This window comes from Choloepus didactylus, chromosome 2, assembly GCF_015220235.1.
Source record: "Choloepus didactylus isolate mChoDid1 chromosome 2, mChoDid1.pri, whole genome shotgun sequence".
Taxonomy (NCBI): Eukaryota; Metazoa; Chordata; class Mammalia; order Pilosa; family Megalonychidae; genus Choloepus; species Choloepus didactylus.
Window position 1 is genome coordinate 144,371,576 of NC_051308.1, and position 21,121 is coordinate 144,392,696.

Consider the following 21,121-nt stretch of genomic DNA (forward strand, 5'->3'; position numbering starts at 1 on the left):
AATGTGAAGATAGGGATGTATCTATTCCCTCTTGGTAGGGAAGTAGAATGGCACAGCCCAGCTGGAGAGCAGTGTGGTGGTTCTACAGGAAGCTAACTGTGGGGTTGCCATGTGGTCTGGCAATCCCATTATTGGGTATATATTTGGAAGAACTGAGAACAGGGACATGAGTGGACACACATGGTATTTATGGCAGGTGTATTCATGATTCTCAATGGATGGAGTTGCCCTAAGGGTATATCGACTGATCAATGAAATGGTAAACTGTGGTGTATACATGCAATGGAATACTAAACAGTGGCAAGAAGAAATGAAGTTGTGAGGTATACACATAGGTGAATGAACTTAAGTTAAGGACAGTATGTTGAGTAAAATAAACCAGAATCAAAAAGACAAATATTATAATGCCTCACTAATATGGGCTAATTGTAATGTGCAAACTCTGAGAACTGAATCTGAGAGTATAGGTTATCAGGGGGAAAGCTTATGACAAAGGTTCCTAGATTGTAAGCTCTTACAGCAGTCATATCTATTCATGAGTTGTAATGATTATCTCTAAATTCTGAGATGCTGAACTGTTTTTGTATAACCTGTTTGTCCCTGGAACTTTGGGTATCTGTGTGACACCTGACACTCAGAGCCAGAGTTAGGCAGCTATGAATGTCACTATTACACCATATAACAAGTGTTAAAGAAACTAAAAAAGAAATCAGACTGAAGGGAAAAGGATAATATTGGCTGTGTTCTAAAATCTCAACTTCTGTGTGAGACTGAAGGAAGAGATGTTTATTTAGTGCAAAATCTGTATTTTCTGTAGCATGCTATATAATTTAAATTTTATGGTCAGTTTATTCAAGCACCATAATTACATGGAAACTTGAATAGGAGTTGAGATCTGCTTGGTTTGTACAGGTTAGTGTGACACCCCAATACATCTCAGAGTAATTTGGGCAGAGAATAAAAAGTATTTGCAAAGCCTCCTTGAGAGACTGTGGAAAAATGAGGAAAAATTAAACTTCTTCACCTGGGAAATTCTTGATATTCTTGCAGGCATTGGGGAATACCATTGTAGTAGGCCAAGCCTTCGATCTTGAGGTTTGCCCTTCTGAAGCTTGTTACTGCAAAGGAGAGGCTAAGCCTGCTTATAATTGTGCCTAAGAGTCACCCTGAGAGAACCTCTTTTATTGCTTAGATGTGGCTCATCTCTCTCTAAGCCCACTCGGCAGGTAAACTCACTGCCATCACCCCCACCCCCACATGGGAAATGACCCCCAGGGATGTAAATTTCCCTGGCAACGTGGGACATGACTCTAAGGGATGAGCCTGGACCTGGCATCATGGGATTGAGAAAGTCTTCCTGACCAAAAGTGGAAAGAGAGGTGAAACAAAATACAATTTCAGTGGCTGAGAGGTTTCAAATGGAGTCAAGAGGTCATTCTGGAGGTTATTCTTTTGTGTTACATGGATATCCTTTTTTAGTTTTCAGGGTATTAGAGTAGCTGAAGGGAATACCTGAAACTGTTGATGTGCAATCCAGTATCCTTGATTCTTGAAGATGATTGTATAATTATATAGCTTACACGGTGTGACTGTGTGATTATAAAAATCTTGTGGCTCACACTCCCTTTATTCAGTGTGTGAACAGATGAGTAGAAAAAAAGGGGACAAAAAATAAATGAATAATAGGGTGGGGGGAAAGGAGTATGAGATGTTTTGGGTCTTCCTTTTTACTTTTATTTTTATTCTTATTTTTATTTTTTGGAGTAATGAAAATGTTAAAAAAATGTGATGAATGCACAACTATTTGACGATACTGTGAACAATTGATTTTACACTTTGGATGATTGTAAGGTATGTACTATATAGCAATAAAATTGTATAAAAAGAAAAAAACATTTTTCCTCTATTACTACATAACGTAGCAGAATATCGCATAGCTTGTTAATGTTAATTGCGGTTCTGCAAAACTTAGTATGATCACAAGGAAAGAGTGTAATATAGATATTTTAAACTATTGATTTTATAGTCATTCCTAAGGGAGGTGTTTTGGAAACAAAGCAGGAATACATGTTTCAAAGAACATCAAGTATTGAAAAATAACCAGCAGATACCCAAAGGGAAGGCACTTAAGAAGAAAAACATTTCAGGAAGTAGTTGTACTAAAGAAAATTATCTGAAAACAAAGATGCAGCCTAGAGAAACAGCCACCGAGGTTATATGAGTCACTGTTTTCTATACAAATAGATTGGGCCTCGGTGCAGACAAATATTGTGGTATATATATATATATAGCCCTACAGTGAAACCCAGGACATGTACATTGAATGATTAATCTAAATATCACTTATTATGTAGCATCACATTATAACAGGGCATCATTATAGCATAATACATAAAAAAAGCAACATGTTGAGGTTAAAAAAAGATTCTTGAATCACACTGTCCAGGTTAGAAATTGGCACTGCCACTTACTCATTCTGTAGAGACTTCAGCAGTTACTTAATTTCTATACTCCTGTTTCCTTAAAATGGGGACAATTATAGCATAACGTCTCATGGCATTGCTGCTGTGAGAATTAAATTGTATATATATACATTTAGAACAGTGCAATACAATAAGTAATAAGTTTTAATCTAATTTTCTGTAATGAAAACAATTGTATTTATTTTATTTTCAGAAAACTTGAAAATTACCATTTTCAATAGTCCTTAAGGAGGTGTGCCTTTAGAAATATAGATGCTGAAACACTACAAAGTTCAGTAAATATTCTAGGGGAACAAGAAAGTGTCTGTCCTTTTTGAAAGATAAACGCTAATCTTGTACTACACAGAGCTGTTTTTGTCAAATCTTTGTCAGTTCCTCTTTATTTATAAACTCCCTTCTTCCCACTGAAAGTTGAATTAAAAAGTCATTTCAGTGTCATTTTTAAATCATCCTGGTATAGATACATACCCTATTTATAATATGCTACCTAACCTCAAAGAAATCTTCCTTTGATAGACAGGTATTTGTATTTTCATTATCTTTAATATTTTAGTTAAGGTTGCCTCATTTTTCTTTGTAGCATTTTGTTTAAATTTGCTAAGGTTTAATATTTTACTTTTATATATTTATATATTTATATAATCTCCCTTAAATACCACATTTATGAGAGAAGTATAATTATTATCCTACTTTTAGAAATGTAGTATTTTGAAAGTCCAGAAAGATTAAGGAACTTGCACAAGATTACAGAGCTGATATATGGGACAATAATGACTCACACAAAAGTCTGTCTTATGACAGAGTCCCTGTTTCTAATCACCACAGTGTCATTGTTGGTAGAGAACAGAGTACCTTGGAACACCTGGTTCAGGCTACCGGAGGGTCTGGGAGGAGAGCTACAGGTGCACTGTTCTAGGGAAGAAGGGATGGGATGACCTGTTGTCATTCATGTGGGTAGAAGGGCTCCATGTAATCAGACCTTGGGATTCTAAACGTGTATATTATTTGACACTAAACACGTTCTTGACTTGACTCTAAACATGTCCATGACTTGGGGTGTATCTATGTAGGCTGCAGGCAAAATCCAATCAAAGTGATCCTGTCCAGTTATTGGCTCATTTTTCCTCTCCTTAAACCACCATTCGTAGTTCAGAACATCTAACTGATTCCCTCTTGAACATTTACAGGGAGAATCTGACCTAGTAAATCTTAAATTGATTATAGTGATAAATGCAGAGTGTGGTAAAAGCACAGGAGACTCAGCTGGTCTTGTAGGTGTCTTGATCCAAGTGAAAAAATAAAAATTAATTTTTTTATCAAAGCATTTTTTTGATGAAAGAATCCTTGCTGGAGAGGACCAGTAATCTCTGTTGGATCTGGTGGTATAGTTTAGTAATTGTAACTTGCACTTCTTTAGATAATAGTTATTTTGGCCTTTGGTTTATAGAAAATAATTACATATGCAAAGTACTCTGTGTGCCTTAACCATGGCAAACAGTGAAATAGCCCAGATTAGGAGTTAGTAAAGGCAGGCTTTTAGACCTTACTAACCTGTAACTGTGGAACTCGTATCCTTTATTTAAGTCCCGTGGGCCTTGTTTTCAATCTGCCTTATGGGCTTATTGCTTATCATATAACCTTGAAATTGCACAGCCTTTCAAGTTATTTTGCTATTTTTCTTGTTTTTAAAGCACAAAAATGAGGCACTATACAATATGCGACATTTCTTTAATATAGTAATACGGTAGAGGAGACTTGGGTCTTTATTTAAATCTGGATATGTAGCATATGTATATGTTGGTTTCTCAAATGTCAAGTCTTTAAAATACAGCCATCCTTTAATAGCTTTCAAGAGAAATTGTTTTGACATTAGAGTCTTCAAGTACATATTTGACTATTTTTTTTTCTTTTGTAGTTCCAATCCCACCCTTACCCCTAGACTTTCTAAAACATTTACATAGATGACTATACATTTATGTCATGGTTTCCAGTATACCTAAGAATATTCCCCTACTCCTCTATGTCAGAAAATAAGCAGACAGTCATACTCCCATATCACTTATAGACCAGTCAAGGCAAAGGCAACTCAAGTGACTTGCCTTTGCCTTACTAAATAATTAAGATAAATTTTAAAGCAAAACATCTTAAAATTAATATATGAGATAAGGGTAAATTTTTTTTTTTTTTTTTTTTTTTTTTGGTGGGGGGAAGGGATGGAAGAGGTGCCGGACAGGTAAGGAAATGTTCGATTTAATTTGAAGAGACAACAGTAGTTGGTTTGTTTCCAGTTACACAGGCAACCCATAAGATTTGAGCTTGAATATGCTGCCTACCGTACCTCACATGACAGAAGTCATGCTTTGGCTCCACTTCATACTCTGTGTGGCCACCAGCAACTACACATTCCCCTTCAATTAACTCTAAAATAAACTCCTACCTCTTTAGAATAACCCATTGGTAGGGTGGATTTTGGACAGTAAATAAAGTTAAACTGTATATTTGCCCCTGTGTTTATGGTTTTGAGATGAATTATGTCTCCACTTTCCTTTAATGAGGTGATTACTGTAAAATTTGTTCCATTTTTTTTTTTTACTTTGAAAGAAAATTGTCTGCTATTTTTATTTACAAAAATTTGTCTTTCTTAGTTATGTAGGGATGTGTGTATGTTGTAGAAATTTTGGAAAATAAAGAAATAAGAAACAAAAAGTCCAGCCCAATAATAATTGCCCTTCAGATTATATAGTTTATAGATCTTTTACACAAAATTTTAATCATACTATACATGCATCTTTGTATCCTGCTAGTTCATTTAATTCTATGTTTTGACTATAATCTGGCACTGAAGTTTTTAAATATTGGTTTCAGTTGCTTCATATTGTTCTGTTCTCTTTTTCCCCATTATCCTTTACTAATGTTTTTCTATTGCTAGAATATTTTTATTGATATTTTAGAAACTTCTTTTTTGTGTATAGATCATTTATTTAAAAATATTTTCCTTATTAATTATTTACCTTTTAATTTGTTTATAATACTTGAAGATGCAAAAGAATTGAATTTTTGTGGTAAAATGCAACCTTTTTTTCCCTTGAGTTTCTTTCCCCCATTGCTGTTTTTCTTAGAATGATCTTCTACTTTCAAGAATTAGATAAATATTCATCTATATTTTTATTATGGTTTTGATATATTTAGCATGTTACATTGCTTCTACATTCAGGAATTAGATAAATCTACATCTATATTTGTTATTATGGTTTTTATATATTAGCACTTTTATCCATCTGACACATTTTTTGATACAAAGAAAGAAAAAAGTTAATTCTCTTCTTAACTGTATATGTGAGTGTAGAAACATAGATGTGTGTCTTTGTGCATGTATGTGTGTGTTGTGTGTGTGATTTGTGATGTGTGCTTTGTTATATATTAAAGATATACTCTGAGGTATGTTACATTGTGGTATACTATTTTCTGTGACTTACCTCTAGATTATTTCTTTCTGTAGGAAACACATTATTTTAATGCAGCTCTCTACTTTGTTTTGACATACAGTAGGACAAACCCCTCCTCTTGCTAATGATATTTTATATACATTTTATTACTTTAGGTTTGCCAGAACCAAATAAAGACCATATCTTCCAAGGCCTGACACAGGACCAGGGATTTTACACATCCAAAGACTTTTTGCCACTTGTAGCCAAAGGCAGTAAAGCAGGTATAGAATATTGTCTTCTGTTATTAATGTTGCCTATGTTGTTTTATGAATTATAAATTTATTTTAAATCCAAGCTTGGTAGGATATGATATAGATCTCAAATTGATTCTTTGAATAACACCAAAGTAAATTAAAAAAGCCTGATATGACAGTTTGCCAGAATCATCTATTTTTCCATTCTTCCAATTAAACATCATCAAAGGTTTTTTCACTGTTTTATATACAGCTCTGAACAGCATCACAGAAGATTACTTCTAAGTAGTAGAGCCAACAACAAACATTGAAAGTTTTCTTAAGAGAAATGGTGAGAGCTTCAGTTTGGGAACTCTTTAAAATAAGACGAGTCATCACATATCTTATATGATTTGTGTCCATACAGGCAGGAATATAGAAGATCTCTTCTTGAACTATCGTTTTATGAAGTTAAATAAAAAGAGTTTGATAGACACTCTGACTTACAGTCTCTGAGTAATGTCACTTCATACACTCTAGGAGAAACCTGAAGCTAAGCCTGTACTGTATGGTGGCTTGACCAGAGTCGTTCTCTTACTGATGAAGACAAAAACACACAAAAACCAGATAATCTAAATCCTTTTCACACAAAAACCAGATAATCTAAATCCTTTAAACACATATTTTTAAAGAAAGTCTGAACTTCAGATATTCAGACATCTAATTACACATGGGAAAGATGTCTTACATTTCCCACCCCACCCCCCAAATTTAAAAAGCAAAGAAACTTTCAATACTAGTTCATTCTGCAGAAGTTTAAAGCTAAAGATGACCACCAACTCCACTTTCCTCCTCTCAGGAGTACTAGATACTCTTGTGTCTGTAGCCCTTGCTGAGAAAAGTCACAGTGCACCTAATATACATTTGAGAATTAAGGTGGCAATTGTATAATCCCAAATTCAAATTTTTCTAAGCAAAATGATTGCACTTATTGAGATTATAAATCTGTGTTATCCATGGTGCCATTTCAGAAATTACAGTGATTTATCTTATCAGCAGTTTTATTTTATATGATGATACAGCATTATCTGATATATAGAGAATACCTTCATTCTGCTATTTTACATGGAATCTTCAAAAGAATATTAAATCTTCAAATAGGTGCCGTTGAGAAATAAACACTTAGAAAGTCGTATTTCTTTTACTGCTCAATTTTAAAAACAAAACCAGGGAAAACCAGTAAAAAAGGAGAAAGTTTTATTTTAGCTATTACAAGAAAATAGTTTCTCAGAAAGTATTCAGCTACAAAAAAAGCACTTATTCATTGTTAGTTTTCAAAGTTTACTAGAGCTATATGTTAGAAATATTATAAGATAATATGCAAACACAGTATTTTAATGAAATACTGCACCTCATTAGCCCAGATTAAAAGGATCAGTTTTTTTCTTTTGACAAACGAGTTTAATGATGGAAAGGTAAAAATACATATCACAATGTTGACAGAGAAAATTTTAATTGACTCCAGTTTGTTATGACCGATACTCTGAACAAATATGCTGTAGCGATCCTTCTAGAAGGAAAAAAGAAGGCAGTATGAAATTACATATATGAGCATATTTTTAAAATGGGAATAAAACTGTCTTTCAATGAAGCAGAATAATTTGATAGTGACACTCCATCCTCAAAAACTGCAAGATGCAATTTTACACTGCTTTGAGTACAAGTATCTTTTGAGCGGTCATGCAGAAATGGTTTCTCTACTTGAAAATGGGGTTTTCCTTTGATCATTCAGGAATGTGCGCCTGTCACTCTCCATTGCCATCGATACGGGGAGCCGTGATTGTACTCGGAGCCGGAGACACTGCCTTTGACTGTGCAACATCCGCTTTACGTTGCGGAGCCCGCCGTGTGTTCATCGTCTTCAGAAAAGGCTTTGTTAATATAAGAGCTGTCCCAGAGGAGGTAAAACGGAACCATCCAAAAATATGGAGTTGTAATGCAACAGAGTTTAGGAGACAAAACTGTTAATGTGTGGCCCCCTAGTTTAAATCATTAGAACTTTTTTTGAAATTGGCAAATGCAAATTAAAAAAACAAAAAACAAAAAACAAAATCTGGGCTATAATTAATTGCTTTGTCTAATCCAGGAATTGAAAGTAAAAAAGTTATAATCGTGATTTGTATGAGAAACTTATCTTTGTCAACATGGAAGTGCTTCTTGTTCTCAATGTTAATCTCTCTGAAATATATTCTATTTAACTAGTAACATCTGAATGTAAGTCTTCCATATCTTGAACAATAGGTGCTTGTCACAAAATACATGGATATTGGGGGAAAACAATAACTAGAAACATTCAGGATTTTCCATAAACCATTTTAAAATCTGCACTCAAAGACATATACTTGGTCATATTTACAGTCAATTCATTGTGCTATTGTGAAGGAAATAGAGTGAAAAGATTGTTATTTATTTTCTAAAAAGATCTCTAACGTAAGCACTGTTCCAGATTAATAATTTTGACTTGCTAAAAATGACATCAACTTTAAAATAATTTCATCCTTAAAGGTGACAGTGACTACTCTTGGGTAAGGAATAAGCTGGTTACATGTACCGAGGACTTCTCAAATTGTAATGCTATTAGAGAAAGATAATGGCCTACCATGGATATTAGTTATGAAAACAAAAACCATATGTATTTTTAGAAAAGATAAATTACCCACTTTATCCAAATCAATGTTATGAATTTGATTTTGCTTTAGAATGCCTGGACATATTTGGAGTCTCTATTCTAGGCAGGAATTATAACTCTGTAGTCAATAGGTAATTTGTCATATGTTTATTATTTCACATGTCTATTAATCACATTACAGATTAATGTTACTAAAAAATCAGAGTCACCACTGGATAATGGCTGGCTTTCAAAATGTCAGCTTAATACTCTGGGCTTTTTCCCATGCAATCTACTCTCAGTCTTTTTTCCAAAATCCAAGGTGAAGGTGGCCTTATTAGTGCAATCAGTGCAATCACCTTATGCTACAAATGGATAGGAAACAGCTATAGTGGAATTAAATGACTTACCTTGGATAGTTTTTTTCAGAAAAGAGGACAGTATCTATATTGTTTGTATCTTTGTATCATCCTGCACAGCATAGGGGGTTTGTCTGTCAATTTCCAAAGTCAGAGAAGTTTTCATTACAGAAGACTGTTCAGTAAGGATTGGAAGGGAAAGCTGATACTGAGTGGCAATATCAATTTACTTCAATACTTCGTATTATAGTCACCTTCCATTAACAAGAATGACTAGAAATGTTTGGTGTCTATTCTTTATATCTTAGAACTCACACACAAAAATGAATCCAGATAATTACTTGAGAGCCTAGAGGTAGGAATCGATTGATTGATTCATTTATTCATTCATTCATTTAATCAGTCTGTATTTATTGAGCACCTGTTATGTACCAGTGTTGTTCTAGGCAATTTAGGTACAGCAGTGAACAAATCAGACAGAAATTCCTGCCTTTATGGAACTTGTACCTAGTGAGGGAAGATGCTAAATAAAGAAATAAATAAATAGTCACATAAATAGTATATCAAATTTATTAGTGCTATGGAGAAAAATTCATTAATAAAGGAGTATAAGAAGTGTGTGTGTGAGATGATGATATTGTAGAAGAAGGATCAGGGAAGGTCTCTGTGACGAGATGACTTTTCAGCATAGAGCTCAAGAAATTGAGAAAATGAGGGCATCTGAGAGAGAAACATTCCAGGCTAAGACAAATGCATCACCCTTGATTGAGAAAGGATCTTACTCTTCTAGGAATAGATAAAAAGGCAGTGTGACTGGAAAAGACTAAGAGAGGGCAGTATGTGGCATATCAGGTAAGGTCTTGTAGGTGCTTATAAGGCCTTTGACTTTTATTCTAAGTGAAAAGAGGAAACCATTGGAGTGTTGTGAACAGAGAAGCAATGAGATCTGACTTAAATTTTAAAAGGGGTATCATGTTGAGAATTGACTATAGGTGAGTAGGGATAGAGCAGCGAGACTAGTCAGGGGCTAATTGAAAGAGTAGGTTTTTGGCCAATGTGACTGGACTCTGGGAAGGTAAGGATCAGAGTCTAGATGTAACTCAGTTAGAAGGCCCAATCTCAATGGCTGAAACTTGGTTACACCATGTTGAGAAGAAGCGATGAATCTGGGAGACAGCAAGCCACATTCTCATAGTAGAATCTAGTAAAATTCAGGTGGATCTAGGGTTTAATCAAAAAAGGAAGAACGAATGTTTGGGTGTTTTTTCATTATTAACTCACAAGAAAATAAGTAATTTAATTAATAAATTAATTAATTAAATTTTATTTCCTTTATTAGAGAAGTTATAGGTATACAGAACAATAGTGCATAAAACACAGGAATCCCACCCTCCAACACCTTGCATTGGTGTGGAACATTTGTTACAATTGATACTAGCACATTTTTATAAATCAACTATTAATTAAAGTAAATGCTTTAACTTAGAGTTCACTGATTGTGTAATGTAACTCAATGGATTTTTATTTAATTTTTATTCCGCTCCTATATTTACAATATAGCATTTCCCTTTTTAACCACATTCAGATTTATATTACAGTGCTATTAGTTGCATTCACAATGCTGTGTTACCATTACCACTATCCATTACTAAAACATTTCCATCATTCCAAATAGGAACCCAGTACATTTTAAGCCTTAACTTCCTATTCCCTATCCCCACCTTATCCCCTGGTAACCTGTATTCTAGATTCTGACTCTATGAATTTGTTTCTTCTGATTGTTTCAAATCAGCAAGATCATACAATATTTGTCATTTTGTATATGACTTATTTAACTCAACATGATATCGTCAAGGTCCATCCAGGCTATCACATGTATCAAGACTTCATTCTTTTTACGACTGAATCTCCTTCCATTGCATGTATAACCACATTTCATTTATCCATCCATTCATCTGTTGATGGATACTTTGGTTGTTCCACATTTTGGCAATTGTGAATAATGCTGCTAAGAACATCAGTGTGCAAATATCTGTTTGAGCCTTTGCTTTCAATTTTTTTGGGTATTATATACCTAGCAGTGGGATTGTCAGGTCATATGGTAGTTCAATTCTTAGCTTTCTGAGGAACCGCCAAACTGTTTTCCACAGCATCTGCACCATTTTACATTTCCACCAGCAATGAATGAGTGTTCAATTTCTCCACATCCTCTCCAACCCTAGTTGTTTTCCATTTTTTGTTTTTTATTAATAGAAGCCATTCTAAAGGATGCAAAATGGTATTTCATTGTGGTTTTGATTTCTATTTCCCTGATGGCTAATATAATGTGGAGCATCTGTTCATGTGCTTTCTGGCTATTTGTATTTCTTCTTTGGAGAGATTTCTGTTCAAGTCTTTTGCTCATTTTTTTAAAAAATTGGGGTCATTTGTCTTTTTGCTGTTCAGTTAAAAAATTTCTTTATGTATACTAGATATTAATTTTTTAGTGGATATGTGGTTTCCAAATATCTTCTTCCATTGTGAAGGGTGTCATTTTGCTTTCATGATAAATTCCTTTGAGGAACAAAGGCTTTTTTTTTTTTTTTATTTTGATGAGGTCCCATTTATCTTTTTTTTTCCCTTTGGTTGCTTATGCTTTTGGTGTCAAGTCTAAGAAACCATTGCCTAACACGAGGTTCTGAAGATGCTCACCTACATTTTCCCCTACAAGTTTGATAGTTGTAGCTCTTATATTTAGGTTTTTGATCTATTTTGAGTTGATTTTTGTATAACTCCATGAGAAGAGAGCTGAGGAGGGGCAGAAGGGTTGGTGCAAAGAGTAAATCAGATCCCTCCCTTCCTGGCTTTTTTCTCCAAGATTTACAGTGCAATAGCTCCCCATCCCTCAGTTGACACCAGTAAACTGGCCACAACATGCAGGGAGAATTGGGGAGAGGAACTCTAGTGAGGTGGCCCAGTGAGAGTTGCCCTTGGGCTTCTTCCCTAGAGGGCCTGAGGACCTGAAGGGCAGCAGGTGCACCCTAAGAACCCTTTCATTCAGGGGCAAGTTTCAGTGGGGGGGTACCCTCTTCCTTGCATGCACATGTACCCAGAGGAGGGGACCTTGGGATGGTCTGTGGAGGGTGGGAGTGGGGGCTGGATGAGGTCTGTTCAAGGCCTGCCCCCCTGATTCCTCCCCAGGCCCCCCTCCCCAGCTGCTCCTCCCAGCTCCTCTCTCTTGCTCCTGACCCGCCTCCCTGCTCTTGGTGCAGTCAACACTCACTGTCTTGCTACCTTCTGTCCCTCAACCCCCAGGCATATCCCACCTTCCCTCTTGGCTACTGTAATTGTAAATAGCAACCTTTGAAAAAACATTAGCGGTGTAACTGTCCAGGAAACTGTTTTTTTTTTGTTGTTGTTCTTGTTGTATTGATATGAAATGAGATTCTATTTTTGTCAAAGTATATTGTAATAATAATGATTCAAAAAAATTGGCTATATAAAACAACCACCAAATAAATAAAGAAGAGATTAGGACATTCTCAGATAAACAAAAGCTGAGGGAGTACATCATCTCTAGACCTGCCCTATAAGCAATATTAAAGGAAGTTATAAGTTAGAATCCTCCTCCTTTTTTTTTTTTTTTTTTGCAAACGGAGATCTAGTTTCCCCAGCACCATTTGTTAAATAGACTAATTCTTCTCAATTGAGTTGTGTTTGCTTGCCACCTTGTCAAAAATCAGTTGGCCATAAATTTAAGGGCTGATTTCTGAGCTTTCTATTCTATCCCATTGGTCTGTATGTTTCTCCTTATACTAATATCATGTATCATCTTATTTTGATTACTGTGTCTTTGAAATGTTTTAAGACTGTGTGGTGTGTATTCTCCAACTTCATTCTTTTCTTTCAAGATGGCTTTAGCAATTTTGACCCCTTACCCTTCTATATAAATTTGATGATTGGCTTTTCCATTCTGCCAGGAACATTGTTGGAATTTTGATTGGGATTGCATTAAATCTATAAATTGCTGTGGGTAATATTAACATCTTAATGATATTTAGTCTTTCAATCCATGAACATGGGATATCCTTCCATTTATTTATGTCTTCCTTAAATTCTTTTTAAACTGTACCACACTGAGTTCCTTCTAATTTATATCTGGATGTATTTTTCATCTGCTTTCCTTATGGATAACAAAGGTTTAAAATTTAACATTCTCAATATATAACAATCGTATTTTGTTTGTTACCGATTAACTTTAATAGCACGCACCTATATTTTTCTTATACTCCCCCTGTCCCCTGGCCTTTTTTTAATACTTGTTACCACTTATATCTTTGTACATCATATGCACAAAAAACTGGATTTATCATTGCTTTTTATACATTTCCATTTTAGCACCTATTGGAAGTAAGAAGTGAAGTTACATACCAAACAATACAGTATTATTGGCATTTATAATTACTCAAATGGTTACCTTTGCACAGTCTTTATTTCTTTATGCTGCTTTGAACCACTGTCTAGTGTCCTTTTGTTTCAGTTTGAAGAACTTCCTTTAATATTGCTTATAGGGCAGGTCTAGAGATGATGTACTCCCTCAGCTTTTGTTTATCTGAGAAGGTTCTAATCTCTCCCTTATTTATTAGGTGGTTGTTTCATACAGCCAATTGATTTTTTTTAATTGAGATTGTTCAAATACTATACAATTATCCAAAGATCCAACGTGTACAATCAGTTGCCCCTGGTACCATCATCCAGCTGTGCATCCATCACCAATATTATTTATTTTTCAATTTTTAGAACATTTTCATTACTCCAGAAAAGAAATAAAGACAAAAATGGGAAACTCCAATCCTCCCATACCCCTAACCAACCTCCCTCCGTTATTAACTCATAGTATTGGTATAACACATTTGTTATTGTTGATGAAAGAAAGTTAAAATACTACTAATAGTAGTATACAGTTTGCAATACGTATACATTTTTCCCTATAAACCCCTCTATTATTAACTTCTACTTACAGTGTCATACATTTGTTCTGGTTCATGAAAGAGATTGCTAATATTTGTATAGTTAATCATGGACATTGTCCACCACAAGATTCACTATTTTATGCATTCCCATCTTTTAAACTCCAACTTTCCTTCTGGTGACATAAGTGACTCTGATCTTCCCCTTTCCACCACATTCATGCACCAGTCAGCACTGTTAGTTATTCTCAGAACATGCTACTGTCATCTCTGTCCATCTTCAAATGTTTAAGTTCAACCTAGTTGAACATACTGCTCATAACAAGCAACCGCTCCCCATTCTTTAGCCTCATTCTGTAACCTGAGAACTTATATTTCATGTCTATAAGTTTGCATATTATAATTAATTTATATCAGAGAGACCATGCAATATTTGCCTTTATGTGTCTGCATATTTCACTCAATATAGTGCCCTCAAGGTTTCTTCATCAACCCATTTTTTTTTAAGATGGTTTTGTTCACACACCACACATTCTATCCTAAGTAAACAATCAATGGTTCCCTGTATACTCATGTATTTATGTATTCACCACCATCACCACTATCTATATAAGAACATCTAGGTTTCTTCCACAAAGAAGGAGGAAGAGTCAAAGAAGGTAGAGAGACTAAAGCAAAAGAAAAAAGAAAGAGAAAAAAAAATGACAGCTAGGAAGCAAGAAAAGGAAAGACCTCATTAAACTAAAGTAGAATAAAGCGTCAGACAACATCGTCAGTGTGAAGAGTCCCATACCGCTCCCTTATGTCCCCCTCTGATATGCATTTAGCTTTGGTATATTACTTTTGTTACATTAAAGGAAGCATAATACAATGCTTCTATTAATTATAGTCTCTAGTTTGCATTGATTATATTTTTCCCCCAATATCACCCTATTTTTAACACCTTGCAAGGTTGACATTCACTTGTTCTCCCTCATGAAAAAACATATTTGTACATTTTATTGTAATTGTTGAACACTCTAGATTTCACCAAGTTACACAGTCCCAGTCTTTATCTTTCCTCCTTTCTTCTGGTGTCTCACATGCTCCCAACCTTCCTCTCTCAACCTTATTCATAGTTATCTTTGTTCAGTGTACTTACATTGCTGTGCTACCATCTCCCAAAATTGTGTTCCAAACCTCTCATTCCTGTCTTTTCCTATCTGTCTGTAGCACTCCCTTTAGTATTTCCTGTAGCACAGGTATTTTGCTCACAAATCTGTCATTGTATGTTTGTCAGAGAATATTTTAAACTCTCCCTAATATTTGAAGGACAGTTCTGCCAGATATAGGATTCTTGGTTGGCAGTTTTTCTCTTTCAATATCCTAAATATATCACACCACTTCCTTCTTGCCTCTATGGTTTCTACTGAGAAATCCACACATAGTCTTATCAAGCTTCCTTTGTATGGGATAGATCACTTTTCTCTTGTTGCTTTGAGGATTCTGTCTTTGCCTTTGACATTTGATAATCTGATTATTAAGTGTCTTGGCATAGGCCTATTCAGATCTATTCTGTTTGGGGTATGCTGTGCTTTTTGTATCTGTAATTTTATGTCTTTCATAAGAGATGGGAAATTTTCATTGATTATTTCCTCTATTGCTTCTGCCCCTTTCCCCTTCTCTTCTCCTTCTGGGATGCCCATGACACATACATTCATGTGTTTCATGTTGTCATTCAGTTTCCTGAGATGTTGCTCATATTTTTCCATTCTTTTCCCCATCTGTTCTTTTGTATGTAGGATTTCAGGTATCTTGTTCTGCAGTTCCCGAATGTTTTCTTCTGCCTCTTGAGATCTGCTGTTGTATGTCTCCATTGTGTCTTTCATCTCTTTTATTGTGCCTTTCATATCCATAGATTCTGCCAGTTGTTTTTTCAAACTTTCAATTTCTACCTTAGTTATGGCCAGTGTTTTCATTATACACTTCATCTTCTTTCCCATATCTTCCCTAAACTTTTTGAATTGACTTAGCATTAGTTATTTAAATTCCTATATCTCAGTTGAAATGTAAGTTTGTTCCTTTGACTGGGCCCTAACTTCATTTCCTTTTAGTGTAGGTTGTAGTTTCTTTTTGTCTAGGTATCTGGTTTCCTGGTTACACCAGTCAGGTTTTCCCAGACTGGAACAAGCTCAGATCCCAGAAGGGGGCAATATTCAGTATCAGGTTTCCCTGAGGGTGTCTTAGAAGATTGACACACCCTGTGAGGCCTCAAGCCGCTGTGCTTTTCCTAAACTGCCCAGCAGGTGGTGCCTGTCAGCCTGTAGCTCCTTACAGGTGTAAGGAGGTGTGGCCTGTTTAGTTTCTGTTTGGGCTGTTTTCCCCAGGCTCTGGGATCTGGTTCTGAATGGAAGGTGGGTAGTGGAGCTGGGCACCACCTCCTTCCTCTTAGGGAAAATACACCCCTTAGGGAGTTTTCATCTGCATTTCAATAGATTCTTTGTCTCTCTGACTCTGCTACCTTCACCCTTGTCTGGGTCAGAGCTCTATGAACTGAAAATGGTGAGGTTTTCTCCACTGAACTGCTCAATTTGAGAGAGAGAAAAGGCACAGAAAGTCCCCTTTCAGGGCCAGTCCACAGGCCCAGTTTCACTCATTGGCCAGAGATAGCACCCAGTGCTCTGGACTCCCTGTCCCAGGTCAGAGAAGTCCCCTGGCTCTTCAGGATCAGTTGTCACTAAAAGCCTCTCTCTGCTTGTTAGGAATTTGTAGCTTACATCGAGCAGTCCATATCTGCCAATTAAAACCCCAATTGGAGTTGGACTGAGGTATATTCGCTTGTTCAGAGAGTGCTGCTCTCTATCACAGTGAGGCTTTGCAGTTTGGACTGCTGTGGGGGGAGGGGGCCCCTGACTTGGGTCCACAGTTTCTACTACAGATTCCACTCTGTGATATCAGGCATTCCCAATCCATGTTGGTGCACGATGTGTGGACAGTCACGGTTGTCTCCCAGGAGGTATTCCAGATCATTTACTAGTTGTTCCTGGTTGTTTATTAGTTGCTCCAGGGGGACTAACTAACTTCCACTCCTCTCTATGCTGCCATCTTCTTCTGTCTCTCTCTCCCTTATTTTTGAAAGAGAGTCTTAAACTGGATATAAAATTCTTGGCTGGCAGTTGTTTTCCTTTAGCACTTTAAGCATTTCAATGCACTGCCTTCTTGCTTCCATGGTTTCTGATTAAAAAATTGGTACTCAATCTTTTTGGGATTCCCCTGTATATAACACATAGCTTTTCTCTTGCAGCTTTCAGAACTCTTTCCTTGTCTTTTATGTTTGATTATGTACTTAGTATATGACAAGGTGTATTTTTGTTCATGTTTATCCTGTTTGGTGTTCTTTGAGCTTCTTGCATGGGAAAATTCACTTCCTTTGCTAAGTTTGGGAAGTTCTCTGTCATCATTTCTTTGACTATTACTTCTGCCCCTTTCTTTTCTTTCCTTCTGTAATTCCCATAACATGTATATTGGTGTACTTCATGACATCCCATAGCTTTCTTAGGTTGTTTTTGCTTTGACTAATTCTTTTTTTCTTTCTTCTCTTCAACCTGACTCATTTCAAGTGTCTTGTCTTCAAGTTCACTGATTCTTTCTTTTGCCAACTTCATTCTGATTTTGAAATCCTCTTAGGAATTTTTAATTTCAGTTACTATGCTATTAACTCCAATATTTCTGTTTGATTTCTCTTTAAAATCTCGCTTTATTTAGACTCTCATATTGTTCATTCATTGTTTTCCTGATATACCATAGTTCTTTCTCTGTACTTTCCTTCATCTCCTTAAGCAATTTTAAGATCCTTTTATTTTTTTTTAATGGCTTTTTCTGGTCTCTCCACCTTCTTATAATTTTTGTTGGTATTTTCTGTATTTTTTTATCCTCTTCCTTTGAATGGACCATCATTTCCTATTTCTTTCTTTGTCTTGTACTTTTTTGTTGTACGCTGTAAATTTTAATATTTTAAAATTTTATCTGGAATTTATTCCCTGCAATGTCTGTTTCCTGGTTTTGTAACCAGCTGGTAAAAAGATGGAGATTTTCTTGATCTTTAGCCTTTCTATCAGGATGGCCTGTCCGACGCAAATGTACTTTACAGGGTTTTCTCTTGTCCTGGGCTTTTGCTTGTTAGTTGTTTTGGAGTTCCCTTGTTTACAGGAGTTTGTTTTTCCCTCTGTTTCCTAGAGGACGGACCTCTTTTTCCTGGGTAGCTGAAGCCTGCAAGCCTTTGTCCCAGACTGTTTGCCTCTAGTGTTTTTTACACTCTTTTGTTGTCTCTAGCCGCATTTATCTGGAGGGCAAATTCTGGGAGGAGTGTCTTTCCTGGAGAACTTGCCCAATTTGGTCTTTCCAGCCAAAAGAAGACCAAGGACCCATGAAGCCACTGCAGACTGGCTCTAAAATGCCCTGTGGAGGGTTTCAGGAAGAGAGCCAAAAGTTTCTCCAGTGGCTCCCCAAAAGTAACTTTCCTGGCCTGCCCAGCAAATACAGCCCTTCAGCTAACTGTCCCCCACAGCCCTGAGAAGGCCCTGCCTCTTTAAATTTCCATTGTCCCCCCTTGTCCTGGGAGGGTTGAAACAATGGCTGCCACCACCTTTGTCTGGGGCAGATTGAAACATTAGCCGCCTTCAGAGCCAGAAACCAGTGACCCTAGGAGACACCACCAAATAGCTTCTGCAGGCACGACTACATCCCGTTTCTATAATGCAGTTGTTCTCAAACTTTAATGTGCATCAGGATCACCTGGAGGGCTGATTAATGGACTCTAGCCCCAGATTGTTCCACCCAGCCTCAGAGGTTCTGATGCAGTAGGTCTTGAGTAGACCTGAGAATTTGCATTTTTAAGAAGTTCCTAGGTGATGCTGAAGCTGCTGATCCATGCCACAGTATCATCAGAGTAGTTTTCATCTGTCTAATTAGAACCATAAGCAGTGTGCTATTTGGGGGCATTTTCCATCCTAGTTAAGAAAGCATTAATGCTAAAGGATATAGGTTTTATGAAATGAAGATACAGAGACATCATCAGCATATTGATGTAATTCTGATTCCAGATGTCTTTCAGTTTCCCTTGTGGCCTCACACACATGCTAAATAGGATGCTACTGACAAATGAGCACTTCTCAGCCATGAGTCCTTAGGGAAACCAGCCAATCACTCAGCATATCCTCTAAGAAGATGAGGGAAAATCTGTTAATAATTCCCTCCAGTACTTTCTGCAAGCTTAAATAGGTGAGATTAAATTTCACAGGATAACAGAATCCCCCAAAATGCTGGTATTAAAAGCTGTTGACAGATCAGATAGAACTGCAAGAATGCTTCAGGCAGTTGGGAATCCCTAAAAGGAGGCCTGAAGGTCAGGACTCAACAAACCTGCTTGAGTTGATAAGTTTAAAGGATGAGGTCAGGGAAGGATTTTGTAGTTCTTACTAATTATTACCCAGAAAGGTATGATACAAGGTTATTTTAATAGCAAAATCTGATACATAATCTATTGCTCATGTGGTCAATTTCCCAAAAGCACAAACCTTAATAGATCCTTAATTCTGTTTATTTTAAATAGAGTCTCTATCCTATTCCCTAGTGCCAAAATGTTAGCTGATTTAACCTTGATATGTCTGTTTCCATGTGTTTTAGCTGTTCAAAAGGTCAACTGTTTTGATTATTAGTGCTACTTTTTTATTGTTAGTAAGTACCAGATTGCCTGGTCTGTTGGTCTAAAATTTCTTCGTATGTTACTACAACTCTGAAATAACCTATTTTCATGTGTAATAAAATGCCTTGTAATTGAATCCTTCTGGTACCACACAACATACTCCAGAATATGTCGTTCATGTGACATTATGATCATGTTAGATCACACTAGAGCTACAGCCATAGATATTTTTATCATCTATATCTTGCTGACTAAGCATTCATTTTTCTGAAAGTAACTGATGCTTCATAGTTTTAATTTAATTATTAGAAATAGGAACCTGGGACAATTTTTAGAAAATAACCTCTATAAGCTGACAAATTTAATTTTGCTTAGTAAAGGGCGATGAGTATAGTAGTTCTTCAGTGTTTGGCACCTGCACATCATTTGAGTTGGTGTTCTTTACAGAAAGTAATCAGAGACCTGTTAGCCTGGTTGGTGATATGAAGGTAACTGAAAATAAACACATAAACCTACAATTGCTCCCAGGCACATAAGTTAATTAATGGTTGTTAGGGACTTCCCTGATGCAAAGATATTAAGTACACATTTAGTACATTATGAATGACATGGAAATGACATTCCAAGGATCTGTACATGTTTACATTTTTAAGAGGTGTAAAAAATTGGTACAGTAGAATAGAATAGTTAAAACAGAATGAACGAATAGTTGATTCTTTTCCCTCTAGGTTATATAGTCCAGTCTTAGTATACCCATCTGTAACATTAACTATATGCTTTCTAAGGTTTCTTCCATTCCCCAAATTCTATATTTTGATCATTCAGAGAATAATATATGAATGATATGGAATCTAGACAGAAAGTTTATGTCTTCTTGTGAGAATGACAGCAACTGAAAATTTTGGCAATATCTATAAATATTACACTTGAAACAAGTTGCAATTAATGTATCTCCAGTCAGTTGATGAGGTAAAATTTGCTGTAGTCAAGACATGGATATCAAAGAAGCTGACAGGTGAAGTTGTCAGATTTCGACACTACACTTGATAATTCAGATGGTGAGTGAAAGAAAAAAAAAAAAAAAGACTGTAAATACACTACAAGCCAGCAAAAGCCTACACCCTTTCTAGATTATAATTTTGAAAGCTCAACTATTTTCAAAATTCCAAAGGCCTTTGTTGTCTTATCTTAACTAGGAACATCTATGAGCTACAAACTATATACCTTTCAAAGTTCTAGCAGTCTTTCATATATTATATATACGCTTATCTATATGTGTATATATACATGTGTGTGTGTATATATATATATATACCTA

At 35.9% G+C, this 21,121-nt stretch overlaps 1 protein-coding gene across 3 annotated transcripts in view; it reads left to right on the plus strand.

Moving 5' to 3' along the window:
- Positions 1 to 21,121, plus strand: part of DPYD (dihydropyrimidine dehydrogenase) — a 943,583-nt gene that overhangs the window by 415,085 nt on the left and 507,377 nt on the right. For all 3 annotated transcript variants that reach the window (XM_037826568.1, XM_037826567.1, XM_037826569.1), the window contains 2 exons: positions 6,085 to 6,192; positions 7,937 to 8,106. In XM_037826568.1, the coding sequence (XP_037682496.1) occupies positions 6,085 to 6,192; positions 7,937 to 8,106 (278 nt within the window). The remainder of the gene's footprint in view (positions 1 to 6,084; positions 6,193 to 7,936; positions 8,107 to 21,121) is intronic.